General features: G+C 46.9%; 1 protein-coding gene across 2 annotated transcripts in view; it reads right to left on the bottom strand.

Moving 5' to 3' along the window:
- Positions 1-255: 255 nt before the first annotated feature.
- The window catches only part of ATP1A3 (ATPase Na+/K+ transporting subunit alpha 3), a 58,529-nt gene continuing 37,793 nt past the window's right edge, over positions 256-20,991 (bottom strand). For both annotated transcript variants that reach the window (XM_087940102.1, XM_087940101.1), the window contains exons 11-23: positions 20,341-20,475; positions 17,138-17,330; positions 15,664-15,839; positions 14,394-14,530; positions 13,466-13,616; positions 12,315-12,483; positions 10,857-11,011; positions 9,292-9,415; positions 8,278-8,423; positions 5,142-5,272; positions 3,625-3,726; positions 3,411-3,502; positions 256-2,044 (exon numbers count right to left, since the gene is read on the bottom strand). In XM_087940102.1, the coding sequence (XP_087796228.1) occupies positions 2,016-2,044; positions 3,411-3,502; positions 3,625-3,726; positions 5,142-5,272; positions 8,278-8,423; positions 9,292-9,415; positions 10,857-11,011; positions 12,315-12,483; positions 13,466-13,616; positions 14,394-14,530; positions 15,664-15,839; positions 17,138-17,330; positions 20,341-20,475 (1,740 nt within the window). In that variant the 3' untranslated portion in view covers positions 256-2,015. The remainder of the gene's footprint in view (positions 2,045-3,410; positions 3,503-3,624; positions 3,727-5,141; positions 5,273-8,277; positions 8,424-9,291; positions 9,416-10,856; positions 11,012-12,314; positions 12,484-13,465; positions 13,617-14,393; positions 14,531-15,663; positions 15,840-17,137; positions 17,331-20,340; positions 20,476-20,991) is intronic.

Below are 20,991 nucleotides of genomic sequence, written 5' to 3'. Positions count from 1 at the left end.
GAGAATGGAGCTGGAAAGCAGGTTAGTGGGTGGGGTGAGGAGGGAATGGGGATTTTGTAGTATCCTTCCCCTGCCATGCCCGCCAAGCCACGCCCACCAAGCCAAGCCACACCCACCAAGCTAAGCCGTGGCCACAGAACAGATAGTAAACAATTTTTGAATCCCACCACTACTTCCCATATTTTTTCTTTCTTATTTCGTGAGGCGATCCAACCACCCACCCACCCCGTGTATATAATGAGGCGGCCACATATCTCATATTAAATATTCCACTTCTTTAATTATTTGTTAAATCAGTTGGGTTGTTGTTGTTCTTGTTGTTGTTGACTGGTTTCACACGACGACACGATCCCGAAAGGGGAAGGGGAGGTGGGACAGAGAACAACGACCTGACATTTGTATGTCCCGGCTCCCCTGGCTTCCCACCTTACAAAGACCATAAGGGTTGGTGTGATGAGTGGGGCAGGCCCAGAGCGATCAAGCCGCCTTTGGCCCACCAGGGGTGAGCAGATGCCTTCCCTCCTGCCCTCACCCTCCATTTTGAGAGAGGGGGAGGCGCTCTTTGGGGAAGGGGCTATGGCTGAAGTCGCAGGCTCAAGAAACAGGAGCGTGCCTGACTGAGGGGAGGGGGCAAAGTTAAGCACCGGTGGGAAGACAGCCCAAAACGTCACCCCCTCCCCTGGGTCAGTTACGGGCAACCACCCGAAGGCTGTCTTGGTCTCCGATGGGTGCAGGCCCCTGGAGGGAAGGTGGCTTAAACGGCGGCCACGGTGCTAGCAGAGCAAATGTACATGCAGAAGTAAGAGGTCCCACCCCGTTTAGGTATTCATTTACACATCTACAGAGTCAGACCCGAGGGGAGTTAGGGTCTCTAAGATCGGCCATTTTAAGACTCGCGGACTTCAACTCCCAGCATTCCCCAGCCAGCGTGTCTCCCATTCTGGGAGTTGAAATCCCCAACTAGGGCTGACCGGGTGGGATTCTGGGCGTTGAAGTCCACCAGACGAGTCCCGCTAAGTCTCCATGCAATGAAAGACGTAGAGAAGTTTGGAGACTCCCTGGCTTCAGGGGAAGAAGAATGAGAAGAAAAATAAATAAATCCCGTTGCTTTTTAGTCTAAAAATGAAGAGTTTCAGAGGAGGTCCGAGGGAAGCTTTGCCGGGCAGCGAAGCTAACCACGGCTAACCTCTGCCTTTTCTCATTTACACACGTACAGGTGCACGCACAATCACCCAGACACACCCACCCACATGCACACAGGGGTAAGGAAAAAGGGGGCAGAGAACACATTGGCACGGCTGGGGCGGGGGGGATGAGGAGAGCAGGAACTCAGCTCTCCCCCCCCCTCAATATAATATCTTACTAGCGCTAACCGGGTCACAACCCTTCCCCCTGCCCCCCCCCCCAAAGCCCCCACCCACCCATCCTTGTTAGATTCTCATCTCCCAGGCAAGTTGTTTTGAAGTGGCTGGTCCCTTGCATTCAATCCCAGCTCCGGAAGGAAATTTTGAAGGTTGGATGGACTTAGATGTTTTGCAGAGGTCAAGAAAGAGGGACACGCACACATATTTCCCACCCCCATGGCGTTTTTCTCCCCCGCACCCCACTCTCTCTCACACACACACACATAGACCCTCTTCCTATAGCCTGTCTCTAGAAACGGAAGCAGGATTTGGCAGAGAGCAGACGTGGGTGAGAGGTGGGATGGAGAAGATTGGGGGTGAGGGGTCCTTCCCTTGTGTCCAGACTGGGACAGGCATGCAGGACAGAGGACAAGTGAGGTGTCCCATCTGGGGAGGGAGGGAGCTGGGGGTGGGGTAGCTGGGGAAAAGGAATGGGGTAGGAAGGCTCGGTTGGTTTATTTTTATTTTTTTCCTCTGTCCCGGCATGTGATCCTGGTGTTGCCATCTTTCATGGTTATGGCGGGGGGAAGGGCAGGAGGAGGGGGGCTAATTTGGGAGGGTCAAGATTTCCCCCAACAGGGGAGGCAACCAGCAGTGGACACAGGAAGAGAATCAGTAGTAGGTCTCTTTCTCCACCCATCCTGTAAAAAAAAAAGGAATATCCGTTAGGTGGTGCGTGGCGGGATGGCCGTTCGATGCCACCACCACTAGGGTGGAGCTGCTGGGGGTTCGCAGGGGTTCGAGAGAGCCCCTATCTAAGATTCTGTGGAGTTCGGAGAACCCCCCGCCCCCAAATCCCACTCCTGGCTGGTCCTGCTCACCCCACCCTGCCCCTCCCAGGAGCCCCCATGTGGGCCGTTTTGGATGCAGGTCAGTGCAAGGCACACACGGAGGCTCGGGGAATTTGCAAAAGGGGGCCTCTCGGAAGTTTGAGGAGGCCAGAAATGGGCCTGGTTCCGGCTTCCAGAGAGCCTCCGGCGCCCTGGGAGGCCATTTTTGTCCTCCCGGAGGCTTGGGGGAAGCCTCCGGAGGCCGGGGAGAGCAAAAACATCCCCCCCACACACACCTTGGTGCAGGAGGCCAACTAGACCACACCCACTATGACCACGCCCACCCAGCAACTGGGCAGAGAAACTTTGCTAACATTTTTGAAGTCCGCTACTCCTGCCACCACCCCTTTCAAATAGGATCCAGACCCCTCCTGGCTGTTTCCTCCGATCTTTATTTATAACACACACCCTGCCCCCTGGATTAGAGGACGAAGGTAATGCAAATAAGGACCAGCCAGTTGGGAAGAATGGAGGGGGCGGAGGGGGGGGAAATGGCTGAAGACATTGCCTTCGATTCTGCACGGTGGGTAAGGGGAGCTCAACCCCTGCCCTTGAAACGGAGCCTTGCATTTGGAAATAAAGGGAGGAAGAAAGGAAAGAAAGAAGGAGAAGGGAGAAGAATGAGAGGAAGGGAAGGGGAAGGAGAAAAAGAGGGGAGGGAAGAAGGAAAAAAGGAAAAGGAAAAAAAAAGAAAGAAAAAATATGAAGGAAGGAAGGAGAGAGGGAGGGAAGGAAGGAAAAAGGAAAAGAGAGAAAGAGAGGGAAGGAGGAAAAAAGGAAAAGAAAGAAAAAAATAGGAAGGAGGGAGGGAAGGAAGGAAGGAAAAAGGAAAAGACAGAAAGAGGGGGAAGGAGGAATAAAGGAAAAGAAAGAAAAGAAAGAAAAAATAGGGAGGGAAGGAAGGAAGGAAGGAAAAAGGAAAAAAAGGAAAAGGGAAAGTAAAGGACTCAAAGTGCAGGACAATAAAGGAGAGTCATTTAGTTCATGAATTCCTCCAAATAAAAACATACTTTGCTTAGGAATGTCTGCAAAATGACCAATAAATGAAAAAAACCTTGAACTAAAAATTGACAGGATTGACAGCTTCTGTTACGTAGGCAGGGATCTTTCTGTGAACCTGGCAGCCCATTCAGCCCCCACCCCCACCCCGCAGCCACGCTCCCGGGCCCCCTCGTACCTCCAGGGTTACGGCGCAATATGAGTTTACGGATTTCATCATACACAAAAATGACGAAACTGTACGGAAAAGCGCAGAACCACCAGCTGGGCCTGGGGAGAGAACGCAGACACTCAGCCCAAGAAGGTGAGGGCCCACTCAGCCCTTTAGATCCCAACAAGTCGCCCCCACACCCCCACCCCAAAAAATAAAAGAATAAAAATCTGGTACTCACTTCAAAGGATACATTCTGAGAGCCACATCCATACCGGGGCAGTAGGATAAGAAGGCGGCTAAGGCAGTCTCCTCAAAGAGGCCGAAAATGAGGATCTTGTTTCTGAGAAGTGGGGAGAAGAGAGGGAGAGGGAGAGGAAGAAATGGATGGATGGACGGATGGAGAGGGAGATGGATGGACGGATGGAGGGAGACAGGAATGATATCAGATGGATAGATGGATGGATAGGAAGATATGGATGGATGGATGGATGGATGGATGGATGGATGGAGATAGGATGATATCAGATGGATGGATGGATGGATGGATGGAGAGATGGATGGATGGATGGAGAGATGGATGGATGGATGGATGGATGGAGACAGGATGATATCAGATGGATGGATGGATGGAGAGATGGAGAGATGGATGGATGGATGGATGGATGGAGACAGGATGATATCAGATGGATGGATGGATGGATGGATGGATGGATGGATGGATGGATGGATGGAGAGATGGATGGAGGCAGGATGATATCAGATAGATGGATGGATGGATGGATAGGAAGAGATAGATGGGTGGATGGATGGATGGAGAGATGGATGGATGGAGAGGAAGATATAGATGGATGGATGGATAGGAAGATATGGATGGATGGATGGAGAGATGGATGGATGGATGGATAGGAAGATATAGATGGATGGATGGATGGATGGAGATAGGATGATATCAGATGGATGGATGGATGGATAGGAAGATATGGATGGATGGATGGATGGATGGAGAGATGGATGGATGGATAGGAAGATATAGATGAATGGATGTATGGAGATAGAACGATATCAGATGGATAGATGGATGGATAGGATGATATCAGATGGATGGATGGATGGAGATAGGATGATATTAGATGGACGGAGAGATGGATTGATAGGTTGTGAAAGGAAAAAAAATAACATCGGCACTTACACAGGCTCTGAATCACATTAAAATTGGCATTGCTGCACAATCCCCATCACCCTAGTACCTGAATGGGCCACGCCTCCCATCAAGCAACACACTTTCCTCGCACATTATGGCTGAGTCCCCAGATGTTCAATCAAATCAGAGAAAAAAATCTAGGAGCTACCTTCACCCAGCATTCTACGCCTGGCTATCTATCTATCTATTGCCATTCCACCGGACTAGGTCGATCCTGGCTTTGGGTAATCCCAAACCAGAGTTAATTCAGGAACCGAGTTAGAGACGTTCTCGGAACCGCAAATTGCAGGCCCAGTTCCATCCTGGAACAGCCTATGGCTCCCAGTGGGAAGTCTTGATGCTTGCATATAGGGATTTTCGCAATTTCTAAATTACAAATAAATACCAAACATGTGTAGTTTGATAGGTAGAGGTGCCTGCAGCATCTTATTGTGACAAGGCCAGCCCTGCTCAACCCATCTCCTCAAGTCAACTTCTGAGGCCACCCCACCTGGTTGCCTGAACTTGACTCACCTGTTTCTTTGGCAAACAGGAAAACCCAGCAGCCCCCATACCTCATGCCTTGCTGGAAGACGGAATTCCTTCTGGTTTTGCAAATAATCAGGTCAGCCCACTGCACCACCACGATGCTGACAAAGAAGGCGGTATGGCAGGTGAATTCCACCACTTTGCGTTGCTCGTAAGTCTAGGAGGAACACGGCAGGGAATCAAACATCTGCACCAGGGGTGGGATTCAAAAAGTATTACCACCGGTTTGGTGGGTGCACTTTATGTGCATGCACACACTTTGTGTGCACACTTTGTGCAGTGCAGAGGCGTTCCAACTCACCTCCTGCAAGCCTGCACTCTCCCGGTCGCTTCAGCAGCTGCCGCACAGCACTCTGCTGTGCCGTGCAAAGCAGCTGCTCTTCAATAGCAGAGGATACAGGTGATTATGGCGGGTGGGCCCAACAGCAGAGTGGCAGAGAGAACCGGTTCAATCTCTGCTGCTCATCACCGCTAACGGCTTGGCAGAACTGGGCTGAACTGGTAGAATACCACTGTTATGTATATGTAAATAACATAGTTGGGTTGACAATATATAAACTACAAATATATATATATATATTTGCAGCTTTAAGGAAAAATACTATAATGTATTATGCTGTGTTCTGGTTGGTCAATTATGCTACAAGTTGCCATAAGAGGGAGCTATAGATCATGGTTAAATATTTTTTCTCTTTTGCACTGATGATCTCTCTTGATACTGATACTTATTGACTACGGACCGATACTGACTAACCCTGTTTATTTTGACATTCTGTTGATATCGAAGGTTATTTGTTCTATTATGGTTTGATATTTGTCTGCTGTAAAAGACATGGAACCGGTAAGACGACTTTATAACTGGATATTTCTGGGCTGTTAAAAACGTGTATGACATGGACTGTTTATTGGACTCATAAACCGTTTTCCGTGTGCATATCCTTTTTATACAAGGGTTACCCTGCACATATCCTAACAACCACCAATGATCTGCACCCTCTTCCTTCCTTGCAGAACAACCTGCTCTCTCTCAGCTCAAAATTAGACACTTGGTGGGGTGTCAGGGGGAAATGGAGGTTCCTGCTTTTTCCCTTTCTCCTACACTCACTTCCCACCGTGTGTGGCAGCTGCTGCAGTTGTGCTGTTACTTCAGCAAAGGGTCTCCGTTTCAAATTAATCTGAGCGGTGTTGGCAATATCTATCGGTCGCCAAGCTGGATCAAGGATAAACGAAACAAAGTTTAGGGATCCAACATCTGAAGTAACCTCTCAGAATTTGGGATCCTAGTGGATCATCACTTGAGTGTGAGCCGGCATTGTGTTGCAGCTGTGGAAAAAAGCCAATGCAGTCCCTAGGCTGCATTAACAGAGAGACTGAATCAAAATTACTTGAAGTTTTAGTATCACTTTATAATGCCTTGGTAAGGCTATATTTGCACCGGTTTTGGTCGCCACGATATAGAAAAGAATGTTGAGACTCTGGAAAGAATGCAGAGAAAAGCAACCAAGATAATTAGAAGCCTGGAGGCTAGAATATGTGAAGGAGGGTTGCAGGAATTGGGCATGTCTAGTTTAATGAAAAGGAAGAGTTAGGGGTGATAATGATAGCAATGTTCCAATATCTCAGAGCCTGCCACAAAGAAAGGGGGTCAACCTATTTTCCAAAGCACCTGAAGACAGGACAAAAAGCCATGGAGGTAAACTCATCAAGAAGAGAAGCAACCTAGAACTAAGAAGAAATTTCCTGACAGGGAGAACAATTAATCAATGGAACTGCTTGACTCCAGAAGTTAATGCTCCAACACTGGAAGTTTTTAAGAAGAGACTAGATAACCATTTATCTGAAATGATATAAGGTCTCCTGCTTAAGCCGGGGGGGGGTTGGACTAGAAGACCTCCAAGGTCTCTTCCAACTCTGTTATTTTGTAAATTTGTAAATTTCAGAATGTGATTCATTGGTTGGCCTTTTATTATAGGTAAAGGTTCCCCTCGTACATGCGCGCTAGTTGTTTCCAGCTCTAGGGGGCGCTGCTGCTCATCTCCGTTACAAAGCCGAAGAGCCAGCGCTATCCGAAGACGCCTCCGTGGTCATGTGACCAGCATGACAAAACGCCTTCGAAGGCGCCCAGAACGCTGTTCCCTTCCCACCGAAGGTGGTCCCTATTTTTCTACTTGCATTTTTACATGTTTTCAAACTCTAGGTTGGCAGAATCTGGGACAAGTAACACTGTTATGCAGCGCTAAGGATTCGAATCGCCGAAATGCCGACCTTTCTGATTGACAAGCTCAGCGTCTTAGCCGCTGAGCCACCGCATCCCTGCTTTTATTATAATGCCCGTTAATTCAGCTCTCCTCTAGGGCTTACGCCATCTTGATTAAATAAGATATGCTTTGTTTCTGTAGGCTTTCACATCTCGTGTGACGTGATGTGTCTAAAAAGGGCCCTTCCTGGCCCATCACGGGTTTGTTCTGCATCTGGGCAGCAGGCTTGCCAAATTTGGCTCTTACACAGCTTCCTTCTCTTTTAGCGCTTGCCAAATACAGTGTCTATCACTTCCCGCAGCTTAGGGCCTCAGTGGTGTTTAAATCCAGTTCTGAAATTCGATTGCCCTTCCAAGGACCAGCACCCAGCAAATGGAGACCAAAAAAGACACAGTTTGAGTGAAAGGTATTTAAACTGAAACCCTGCATAACTCAAGGCATCTGCTGCAGAGGGGAACATCAACCTCTCTCTCTCTCTCTTTCTCTCTCTCTCTCTCTCTCTCCCCCCCTCTCTCTTCGAGGTGTAATATTCATTCTCAGCAAAAGACAATGACACAATACAGTCTTGAAAACAATGTCCTCAAAAGATACCAAATTCTTCATCTGTTGCAACATCGCCACTGCAAAATATATTCTCATGAGGCAGCTAGAATCATAAACGTCCATGATCTATTACCAGACACGAAATGAAGCACCATCGTGTCAAGAGAGATCAAATTATTATGTGATATATATATAGAGATATATCTCAAGGCAGAAACTCCTGGAGGAAGAACATCTAAAAACACATCTGGCACCGTGTTCTATAAACTCATCCAAATAAAAACACTTCGCAGGGATTGGACCTCAGCCATCCTTTCCGTAGGCGATCCAGAATGTGGTTCTACCCCTTTCCTCTACTTACCCACTGCTGCCCATATGAATCCTCCAGGTCATTGATTGCCCGGTTGTCCCATGTAAGACGGATGCCAACCAAAATAGAGGGCAGGAACCCGTTCTCAGCCAAGATCACAAAATAGGAGAAGAACCCTCCCAGAGCCTGAATCATTCCTGCAAAAGGAATTTTGAGAGTTGAGGAAATCCTTTCTTGACCTCCACAACTGTATAGACTTCTTAGAACTCCCCCCAAAAAACCCAGCCAGCTTATGACAATTTTTCACACTTATGACCTTTGTAGAACCCCTGTGACCATGTGATCAAAATTCAGGTGCTTGGCAACTGGTTCGTACTTATGACCGTTGCTGTGTCCCAAAGTAATGGGGGTTACCTTTTGGAACCCTTGGACAAGCCAAATCACTGGGGAAGCCAAATTCACTTAACAACTATGTTGTCAGGATTCCGGCAGTTACTCCAATTAAATCATGAGCCTCAAGCCACACTCCCAAAACTTCAAAGGATTTATTAAAAGTTAACATGCCGGCATTTGCCGTAGCCGACTCTGAGATACGTAATTCACTGTCACCTTTGTCCCTCCACCCTTCTGAGTGTATCATCCAACAAAAAACGTCCATAGCCAAGAGTCATCAATCAAGCTCTCCAATTAGATATTTGCGCGGCAGAAGCTTCCGTCATCTAATCAGTGTTTGAAGAAAATATGAATAGAATGTACTTTCGATTCCACTCTGCCGTCTGCTCTTTGAAAATCCCCCCTTTCTTTCTGTTGTAAACTATAAAACGTGTATATAAAATGTTTTATGAGTTGACATATGTTATTAACTTAACAACTACACTGATTCACTTAACAACAGTGGCAGGAACTGTCATGAAATGGGGCAAAACACACTTAAGAAATGTCTAACTTAGTGACTTGATGCCCTAGGTAAAGATCCCCTTATTGTGACAAGGCCAGCCCTGCCCAACCCATCTCCTAAAATCAATTTCTGAGGCCATCCCACCGGGTTGCCTGCACCTGACTCACCAATCTGCCCGTAGGCCATACTGATGAGACGTTCATTCACCAGCTTGTCAGTCCTGGGGTTTCGGGGCTGACGCTTCATGATGTCACTCTCAGCTGCTTCGTAAGCCAAGGAGATGGCAGGTACCTGGTGGGAAAACAAAGAATGGAAATGGCACAGATTGCTAGATCACAGGTTTTGTCTTACACTTGAAGGTTTAGCTCAGAGGTCTCCAAACGTGGCAACTTTAAGACTTGCGGACTTCAACTCCCAGAATTCTCCAGCCAGCTGGATAATTTTGGGAATTGAAGTCCACAAGTCTTAAAGTTGCCAAGTTTGGGGACCTCGAGGACCAGAATGAAAGATCAGGGTTCTTGGGGCCATTTCCCCCAAATTCTGTGTCTTCTTTTGCCATGCTTTTCTCTTTCCTTTTTTGACTCCTCTATTCATTCTTTTCAAAGACATGCCAGGGTCAACCTCCGTGAGAAACACGATTCCTTCCCTCGGTTTCCTGCTCAGGTTGTAAATATTAAGTCAAACCCGCAGCTAATACACTTAAGCTGTGTATTAGATGTATCTGTCCACAAAAGTTAACAAGAGCATTTTGGTGGTAAGAATTATAGTTCCCAAGATCCTTGAGCAGTGGGTCTTCAAACTTGACACCTTTAAGACTTGTGGATTTCTTAAACACCAAGGAATTCTGGGAGTTGAAGTCCGCAAGTCTCAAAGTTGCCAAGATGGAGACCCCAGTGTGAGGAGGTGGCAAGATTCCTTACATGAATTTCAGTTGTGGGACAGAAGGTCATTTAACTAGCCTACAAGTTTCCTTTGTGCTATTTTGATCATATTATTTATGTATATTCCACCTTTGTTACTTTTTATAAATGATTCAAGGTGGTGAATATAACTAATACTTCTTTCTCCTCCTATTTGCCCTATAACAACAACAACCCTATGAAATGGATTGGCCCGAGAAAGAGGAATTAGCCTAAAGTCACTCAGCTTCCATGCCTAAAGCAGGACTAGAACTCACCATCTCCTGATGATTGCCCCAAAGTCACCCACTCGCTTTCATGCCTAAGACAGGACTAGAACTCCCAGTATCCTGTTCACTGCCCCAAATCACCCCACTGGCTTTTATGCCTAAAGTGGAACTAGAACTCACCATCTCCTGATGATTGCCCCAAAGTCACCCACTCGCTTTCATGTCTAAGACGGGACTAGAACTCCCAGTATCCTGTTCACTGCCCCAAATTCACCCACTCGCTTTCATGTCTAAGATGGGACTAGAACTCCCAGTCTCCCAGTTTCTAGCCTGCCTCCTTAACCGTTAGACCAAACTGGCTCTTATTTGCGATGGATTCATTTGCACGAAGAAGCACACAGTTTCTGTTCCTTGACACCTTCAACCCAAACCGGTCCCAGCTAGGACCTGCTCTCCCTTGTGATGAAGGACCGAGTTCAGGTTCTGAATCCTGGCACAGAAGGAATCTACGGAGGGCCCCCTTGTACCTGTGAAAAAAGGCTTGCAAAGAGGAGGCAAAGGATGAAGCGCTTGGAGGTTGGAGGTTGAAGGGAGAGAACTCACCATATCAGTCCCCAAGTCAATGCAAAGGATAGTGATGGTGCCCAGAGGCAGCGGGATGTTGGCCATGATGAAGAGCAGAAAAGGAGTAATTTCTGGGATGTTGCTGGTCAAGGTGTAGGCGATGGATTTCTTCAGGTTGTCAAAAATTAGGCGTCCTGGTGAGACAAATGGGGAAAGAATGAGAATCAGGAGGAGTAGCCTTCACATAAAGTCAATCCCGGTCGGATTTCTGCTCCATTGGTACAATAGCAATAGCCCTTAGACGTATATACCGCTTCACAGTGCTTTGCGGCCCTCTCTAAGCAGTTTACAGCGTCAGCATAATTGCCCCCAACAATCTGGGTCCTCCTTTTACCGACCTCGGAAGGATGGAAGGCTGAGTCAACCTTGAGATGATCAGAATCGAACCGCTGGCAGTCGGCAGAGTTAGCCTCCAGTACTGCATTCTGACCATTGCACACCACAGAAGGGAGGGAGGGAGGGAGGAAGGAAGGAAAGGGGAAAAGGAAGAGCAATAAGCCCTTAGACTTATATACTGCTTCACAGTGCTTTTTACAGCCCTCTCTAAGCGATTTACAGAGTCAGCCTCTTGCCCCCAACAATCTGGGTCCTCATTTGACCGACCTCGGAAGGATGGAAGGCTGAGTCAACCATGAGCCTGGGGAGATTTGAACTGCCAAATTGCAGGCAGTTGGCAGTCAGCAGAAGTAGCCTGCAGCACTGCACTCTAACCACTGCGCCACCATGGCTCACAAGCTACTTCTTCTCCCCTCCTGCACAGGGTTAGTAACTCTCACCCACTCCTAGAGGTGGTCCTCACGACCATAACTGAGCCCAGAATTTACGTGCTAAGTGAGACGTTTGTGACGTGTGCTTTGCTCCCCTTTCCAATGTTTCTTCTTCACCGTTGCTAAGTGAATCAATGCCGCATTGCTCATTTGACAACGGCAGTGGTTCACTTAACAACGGTGGCAAGAAAAATGGTAAAATGGGGCGAAAACTCACTGATTCAACTTCTCACCGAGCAATGGTAGAGAACCAGCAGCGGAAATTTTGAGTACTTTAGAGAACCGGCAAATAACACTTCTGACTGGCCCCACCAACCCCATCTATTGGCTGCCTCCCGAGTCCCACCTGATTGGCTGGGTCTTCATTTGTTGCCCTGCACAGGAGAACGGAGCTGGAAAGCAGGTTAGTGGGGTGGGGAGGGAATGGTTACTGGAATGGGGAAGGAATGGGATTTTGCAGTAAGCTTCCCCTGCCATGCCCACCAAGCCACGCCCATTAAGCTACGGCCACAGAACCGGTACTAAAAAATTTGAATCCCACCACTGGTCGAGGATGACCTGTATAACCTTTCTCCCAGAAATAAGATATTAACAGAACCTACACCTGAGGTCCACCCTCAATCCGTCTGTTTTAGAGGGAAAGGAACCAATCTGCCTCTCCTTCCTTTACCTTCTTCAACTCCAGTAACAATAGAGGCAAAATTGTCATCCAGGAGAATCATGTCAGCAGCCTGTTTGGAGACATCCGAGCCAGCGATGCCCATGGCGACCCCAATGTCAGCCTTCTTCAGGGCAGGTGAGTCATTGACGCCATCCCCAGTCACGGCCACAATTGCACCCTGAAGGGGAAAGGAAGGCCGAGTCAGAAACAGGGACCAGGTGCTGTTGTGCAAAAGATGGTTGGGTGAAGATGGGAGCGATGGTTTGGAGGGAGAAAACAGCGGTAGGAAATATGTGCGTTCACCGACACTAGGTGTTTATGGAGATTCTCTGTCCATCCAGGTCAGGGTTGTCCCCAAGGTGCTTTTTTCAAGTGGCAACTGGACTTTCTGGTTTTTCTTTCAGCATTGAAGAAGCTTTGTAGATGAGAAGCAAAATGTCTTCAAAGAAAAACCAGGAAGTCCTGTTGCCATTGGACTTTCTGTTGACTGTTGGCTTCTGAGCTTTTCAACTGTTGGAATCTTCTCACCCAAGAAGCTTTTTCAGAGCTGAAGTGGTTTCTTTGGATGAGAAGCGAAATGTCTTCAAATTAAAACCAGAGAGTCCTGTTGCCATTGGACTTTCTGGTTGACTGTTGGCTTCTCACCCAAGAAGCTTTCTCAGAGCTGAAGTGGTTTCTTGGATGAGAAGCGAAATGTCTTCAAAGAAAAAAAAGAAAGTCCAGGTGCCTCTTGAAAAAAACACCATGAGGACAACCTACACTAGGGTGTTGTCTTGTCAACTGGGGTGGAATCTCCGGCTAGGCCAGAGGGAGGTGTCAAGGCAGGGCTGAGGGAAGAGAGTCTCTCTGCTCATTCAAAGTAATTTTAGTCCCTCCATGCTGAATCCTGTCTGTCGTGAAGATTCAGAAGAAGAAGCTGATGGAATCTGTAGGCTATGGGACTAGCAAAATCCTTCTCTCGGTCACTCAAGCGTGTAAATCAATGCATTTTGTGTTGCATGGGTTTTACGCATATGGCACTGTCCTGCCCTGAAAGTCCTTCGTTAGCTGTGTGAACTCCCTGCTAGCTAGAGAAGACAACTTTCACGGGATTTGCCAGTGGGAATGCGATATAGGCTCATGGCGTGGTTGGTTGGATGGACATCCTTCTCAGTCTCTACCTGTCTTTGGCAACCTTCCACAATGATGAGTTTCTGCTGTGGAGAAGTACGGGCAAAGACGATCTCGGTGTGATTCTGTAGGATTTCATCAATTTGCTCCGTAGCCATGTCTTTCAAATCTGTCCCATGGATCACACAGGCCTTGGCATCTCTGGGTAGACAAAGGACAGTAGATAGGGCAAGCATGACCTCTCCATGTGCAGAGAGAGTATTAACTATGGGCTGTTATGCTTCATCGTTTCAATGCTGTTTTGGTTCTATTTGTCTTCGTGCCTTTTTCGAAGAATTCCCCGGAACACCACTACATTTCAACGTTTCATCGGGGTGAGTGGCTACAGCCCTCTGGGAGATGCCATCCAACAACTATCTATTGAATGGCCACGCAGAGTAATGAAGGGGAGAGACAACTCAGCTAAACAGATATCTAATCAATACACCGCTACAAAATAAAACTTAAATTCTGGTATTGTCTAAGTCAGGGGTCTCCAACTTTAAGACTTGTGGACTTCAACTCCCAGAATTCCTCAGCCAGCCATGCTGTCTGGGGAATTCTGGGGATTGAAGTCCACCCAAGTCTTAAAGTAGCCAAGACTGCACACCTTTGACTTAGACCAGAGGTCTCTAAACTTGGCAACTTTTAAGACTTGTGGACTTCAACTCCCAGAATTCCCCAGACAGCATGGCTGGCTGAGGAATTCTGGGAGTTGAAGTTCACAGGTCTAGAAAGTTGCCTGAGAGGGGCCTAGCTTCAGCGAGAAAGCCATTTCAAAATGTGAGGAACCCAAGTAAAATAGCCTCGTTCATGCGACTTCCTTGCCCCCTTTCTGTTTCCCCACACTTTGTCCTTTGTGTTCCATGATGTCCTGGAAGCTCTTACTTTTCCCCCAGACCTACAAGTTGACCCTCTGGTCTCCTACTTTCCCCTCACCTGGGGTTGACTTGACTGACAGGAATGTTTAGCCGGGCAGCAATGTCTTCCACTGTCTCATTTCCCTCAGAGATAATTCCAACACCTTTGGCGATGGCTTTAGCTGTGATGGGATGGTCACCTGTTACCATGATCACCTGCGGAGGGAAAGCGGGGTTATCCAAGGAGTCCTGGGCAACATGAAGACTGTCCACTGAAGCGGAATGAGTTGCCCAACCCAATTCCTTCTAAGAGCTGGAAGTATTGCAAGAAGTAAGGTGGTCTCCAAGAGTTTCTAAGAAGGTTGCTACATCTTCAGTCTGATCCAAGCCAGAAGCTGCCATTGACATCACATCAAATATGCAAACCTCGGGCCAATCCATTCATTAATTCAAGACAAAAAGGAAGACCTTGGATTTTGGAATCTGCAGATAAACGGATTAATTAAAAGAGCATTGGAGTTGTTGGGGCCCCGCCCGGTGGCTAGTGGAGCTGGCAGCAAAGTCAGAAAATGAGGAGGTTGGGGAGGAATATGGGCCAGTCCTGGAAGTTGAGGAAGGCTTGGATGAGGGCTCTGCATCAGAGGCAGAGATGGGGGCCAGGGCATTCTGACAGTCATCAGCTGCCTTTGCAGTCAGACAGCAGCAAGGCTGGAGTCGGTTCCCAGCCTGCGCATGCACAGAGCTGCCAAAAGAAAAGAACAATTAGGGTCGATGTGGGAGTAAAGCCACAGGTGGATGGTGAATAGCCCCTCCCACAGGGATTAAAAGAGGAGGGGGCTTTTGCAGGAAACAACTTGTTCGTTGCAAACGAATGAAGATCTGTCTGCGCATCCTCGAGACTCTGCGCCAAGCCCTTCCTTGTCAGCACTGCGTTTGAAAATATTTACTCCAGGCTAGAGAAGGCCTGTGCTCCTAATTACACCCTTGAAAGACTGTTTTGCTAGGCCTTTGGCTGAATGTGAATGCAAGAAATTCACCTTCGGTGATTAAAAGGGGTTTTGCTGGGGCAAAGAGTCTCCTTAGGGCTTTTTGGGGAAGCCAGAGGTCAGTAAAGGAATGTAGTTATGGCATAGATGTTTGAGCGACCTTCTATGGACCATTTCAGATCTTTTCACTATTAGGAGACAATAAAAAAAGTCTGCTTAGGAGAGCGAATTGGCCTTCTGGAGTATCAAAGTTGAGAGAAAGAGTTTTCAAAATCCCTGCATTCGAGCCGGAAATCTTCTCTTAATCGGATAAAGTGGATGCACAGAAAGCTGTCCAGAAATTCACTCAAGCAACCGCTTTACCTTGATGCCAGCACTTCGGCATTTGCCCACGGCATCGGGCACAGCAGCACGGGGCGGGTCAATCATGGACATGAGTCCCACAAAGCAGAGGTTGTCGGTGGAAAAGTTGACATCGTCGCAGTCAAAGGCGAACCCTTTGGGATACTGCTCTTCAGGCAAGTAATAGTGGCAGAAACCTGGAAAGAGAAAAAAAGGCGGTCAGGAAAAAGAAACAGAGAAAATTTGACTCGGAGACCTGCATAGCCAGATCTTTGCCAACGATTTTGGTGGTATCTTAGAGGCACAGACACCCCAGTGTAAAGTAAACCATTCAGGATTGGCTCTGAGATAACAGTCTAGGCCAGTGTTTCTCAGCCTTGGCAGAATGAAGATGTTTGGATTTCAACTCCCAGAATTCCCCAGTCAGCGTGGCCATTGCTGAAAACTCTGAGAACTGAATTCCACCAGCCTGCTATGTATCCAGGTTGCAAAAGGCTGCATTAAGTCATAATGTCTAGTATGTCTAGTCTGATGAAATGAAGGACTGAGGGTGACATGAGAGCAGTGTTCCGATATCTCAGGGCCTGCCCCAAAGAAGAAGGAGTCAAGCTCTTCTCCAAAGCACCTTAAAGGCAGGACAAGAAGCAACGGGTGGAAACTAATCAAGGAGAGAAGCAACCTAGAACTAAGGAGAAATTTCCTGACAGTGAGAAAAATTAACCGGTGGAACAACTTGCCTCCAGAAGTTGTGAATGCTCCAACACTGGAAGGTTTTAAGAAGAGACTAGATAACTATTTCTCTAAAGTGGTGTAGGGTTTCCTGCCTAAGCAGGGGTGGACTAGAAGACCTTAGCAACTTTGTAGACTTCAACTCCCAGAATTCCCCAAATAGCATAGCTGGCTGAGGAATTCTGGGAGTTGAAGTCCACAAGTCTTAAAATTGCCAAGGTTGGACACCCCTGCTCTAAGCCACAACCAAACTTCTTTAATGCTTGTCTGATGGTCACAGAATCCTCCAGCACAGCTTGGGGGCCCCTTTCAATGAAGCCTCCTTCCCTAACTAAAGAGTGTTGTCACCTTCTTCTACCTCCTCCTCCTCCTCCTCCTCCTCCTCCTCCTCCTCCTCCTCCTCCTCCTCCTTCTTCCATATCCATCACGGACGTTAGTGATCCTATTGGCGATCCTATTTTTAATCAACAGCCGTACAAAAAAGTGCTGCTGAGTTTTTTTCCAAACCGGTCCCTCCCTTTAATTTTGAAGCCATGATTTGTCATGTTGTCATCTACCCATCTTGAAACATCTGGATTCTGAAATATCTAAGCTTCTTCAGTGTGTCCCTGACTTCTCGCTGGCTTTTTTCTTAAAAAAAAAAGAAAAGAAAACCTCCAATGACTTCTCCAAGATGTTGTATGATACCCAGCCCTTCTGCCCACTGACGTCTTGCCTTCTTTAGTCCTTCCAACCACCCTCCATCCACTCCCCCAGCCATTCCTACCGAGCACCCTCTCTCCAAGTCCTCCCAGCTCCAGGTAGGCATTCTGAAAAGCTTCCTTCATTTCTTCATCAAGAGGCTGTTCTTTGCCTTGGAACAGAATGGTGGAGCATCGGTCCAGGATACGCTCAGGGGCCCCCTTCATCACCAGCAGGTAGCGGTTATCGTTGGGATCTTCTGTCTCGTGAATTGAGAGCTGCAACGGGAGCAGAAATCTCTCAGGATCCAAAGAACATTCCCAGATTACAACAGGAGAAGAGACTGCTTAACACAGGTTGCTCTATTACCATCTGGCAGACGGTACAGGATAATACCCTGTTTCCCTGAAAATACAACCTACGCTGAAAGTAAGTCCTAGCTTGATGTTTACACGTGCGCCCAATATAAGCCCTATCCCCAAAATAAGCCCTAATTAAGATCCTGCCCATTCCAGAGTGGATGGGTAAAAATTAAGCTAGGGTGGGGATTGGGGTGTGTGGAGCTGCCCTACTATTTACCTTTGGGCAGTTGTAGCCAGGCCTTGCACACCCTGATACCTGCCTTGCCGGCCCATTACTTCTACAGCCAGCAAGGCTGGGAAGGCTTTCCTGAAGGCCTCTGTAGATGATAACAAAGCTCCAGATCGATCCAGAGCTCTGTTATTGGCTGCAGAGGCCTCCAGGAAAGCCTTAATGGCCACAGAAGAAGAAGTTCCTGAGACCTCTGACAGCGAAAAGGAGGCCGGGGCCAACGTGCACAAGTGAAGTTAGTCAGTGGATGACATCCCTCGAAAATAAGACCTGGTGCCTTTTTTGGTGGCAAAAAATATATAAGACAGGGTCTTATTTTCGGGGAAATGCGGTAATAAAAACAAGGACAAATAGGCTGCAAAACAGCTTCTATCCCAGAGCAGTAACTATATTGAATTCTACTGTATACAGTGCAATATGAATCAATATCAGGGGTTTTCAATTCAATTGTATAGAAGGCGAAGGATGTGTGTTTGTGTTTTATTTTTATAGTTACAGTGTACACTGAAGATGACATTGTACGAGGTGCAATGACAATAAAGTAAAGTAAATTAAACTCATGGAATGAAACACAGAGCGACAAAATGTGATGCCTATAAAAGCAGGCAAAGTTTATATGGCTTGGGGGGGGGTCCTTTGTGCTCTTCTGAGCTTGGTGGTTTTGTTACAGTGTACTGATGATGTTCCCTAGTGTGGTAACAAAACGCCTGTCAGAAAACCACCAAGGTCAGAGTGCACCAAGGATCTCCACCATTCAGCCCCGAGCTGCAAATATTCTCTTCGAAAGTTGGGATCGCCTGTGACAATCACCTTGGTTTGTTTTATCACGCCCTGGAAAAAGCGACAACAACATTACATCGGTGTCCCCAAAGTGCTTTTCCAAAAGGCAAAACTGGATTTTGTTTTTTTTCTCTTGAAGGCGTTTCGCTTCTCATCCAAGAAGCATCTTCAGTTCAGGAACTGAAGAAACTTCTTGGATGTGAAGCGAAACGTCTTCAAGAGGGAAAAATACGCAAAACAAAATCCAGCTGCCGTTTGAACAAGCGCTTTGGGCACAACCATCTCTGTAAATATTACATCAGCCATCCGATGCTAGCCAACGTCTCTGCTGGATTTGGACCTATGCAACAATCGCTGCAACGCATATCAATATTACATAGAAGCATCCACCCCTTCTCTCTCTGGAAATGATTTGCCCATTTTATTCCAGGTCACAGCACACCGGGAATCCTAGCTAATCCTTTCCATACGTCGGCCGTAAAAGATGGGGATTAAAGCTGAGAGGCCTTTGATTCCCAGAATGTGGGGACTTTATTGGCTCTACAATTTGAGAATGGAGAACCTAAGCAAGGCGGTTCTGATATACAAAGCTGGCCAGATACACGTTTCATGATAAACGAATCCAAGCTTCCAAATTATGCATTTTTCTTCTTCTTTTGTATATGGTTGTTGTTTTTCTTTTTGAAAAAAGGGTTGGAGGATTCAAATTAGAATAGTTCTAATTACTGCTTATGATTGAATCTAAAGCTGAGCCCCAAACTTCTGTTGCTAAGTGAGACATGTTCAGTGAGTTTTGCAACGTTTTGTGATCTTTCTTGCCACCGTTGTTAAGTGGATCACTGTCATTGTTAAGTTAGCAACGCGGTTGTTAATTGAATCTGGCTTCCCCATTGGCTTTGTCAGAAAGAAGAGCACGTGACCCCTGAATGCTGCATCCGTCATAAATACGAGTCGATTGCCAAGTGTCTGAATTTTGATAATGTAACCATGAGGGATGCTGCCAAGGTCGTTGTCAGGATTCCGGCAGTTATTCCAATTAAATCATGAGTCTTGAGCCAAACTTCCAAAATTTAAAAAGGATTTATTGGGAGTTAACATGCCAGCACTGCCTGGATGTAGCCGACTCTAATTCATTGTCATCCTTGACCCTGGTTTCTCTCCCCCCGCCCCCGTATATCATAATTCATGTTCTCCAATGAGACACATCCATAGCCAAGAATCATCAATCATGTTCTCCAATTAGAGATTTGCACAGCAGAAACTTCAGCCGCCTAGTTACTATCTTTGAAAAACTATTTACGGAATGCACTTTTGATTTCCAAGCTGCCGCACTGCTCTTTCAAACCCGCTTCCCCCCTCCTTTTCTGTTGGCAACTCGAAAACAACCATAGAAATATTTTTATGAGTTGACAGTCATATGTTGCTTTTTTCAGTGCCATTAGAACTTTGAATGGTCATTAAATGAACTGTTGTAAGTCGAGGACCATCTGTACTTACTATGGTGTTAATTCTAAAACCAAATTAGGCCAAAAGAGTTCTAATTACTATCCGTTCTTTATTTTTTTTTAATGTAAGAAAATAAACAACGTTGGAAATCAAAATATGTTTTCAATGCAAGCTACACCTAAAAAAGCCATCTTCAGTGTTTGTTTTTTTAATGGGGCTGCTCAACACCCTTAGATTTGCTTTATTTTTTAATTCAAGAAGAACTTCGATTGATATCAATGCTGTCCAATCATGGCAACTTTAAGACCTGTGGACTTCAACTCCCAGAATTCCCCAGAGGGTGATGCTGACTAGGAATTCTGGGAGCGGAAGTCCATCAAACCTTAAAGTTGCCACGGTTGGACACCCCTGGTTTAGAGGAAAGGTTACCCAACCCTAGAGCCTCTTTGAGGGACACTCAGGGACCCATACCTGGTATTTATTGGTGGAATTGAAGGGGATTTCTGCCACTTTTTTGTTCTTCTCCCTCATCAGCTTCACCGATCCAGACGACAGCTCGATGCATTTCAAGAGGGCCGATTCCGAAGCATCTCCTGCTACGTCGCGCTTGGGGGTGAAATAGGATCATTTTAACGTTCTGTGTTTGGACATGCAGCCTGGCCTTCTCTCCCTACCGCTCCCCATCTCCTCACCACCCCAATGATGGAACTAACAACATTCATAAGTGTAGGAAGCAATGCCCTAGGACAGTGGTTCCCAACCTTTTCTTCGCCCCGCACCCCTAAAGAAATTTCACTCGAACCTCGCACCCCCTGAAATTTAGACTTTAGGAACTACTGAACGCGTTAAATATATGGTAGGATTGAATCTTTTCAGCTATGTATGTGACGGCCGCTAAATAACGATACTTAACTCTAACATGAAAACAAAGTTAATCCATTGCATAATAAATAAAAATGCCAACATATAGCCAATATCCTATTATTTACCTGGACTTTTCTCGCACCTCCTGGAATATCGTCTCGTACCCCCAGGGGGTGCAAGCACCCCAGGTTGGGACCCCCTGCCCTAGGAGAACATGGGCGGCTAGCTTAGATGGGTTCAAAAACGTCCAGTATAGCT

The sequence above is a fragment of the Pseudonaja textilis genome, chromosome 10 (genome assembly GCF_049901715.1).
Source record: "Pseudonaja textilis isolate UNSWEBS1 chromosome 10, rPseTex1.2, whole genome shotgun sequence".
Classification (NCBI taxonomy): domain Eukaryota; kingdom Metazoa; phylum Chordata; class Lepidosauria; order Squamata; family Elapidae; genus Pseudonaja; species Pseudonaja textilis.
Note: the sequence above shows the minus strand (reverse complement) of the source record. Positions and strands in the feature narration are given on the sequence as shown.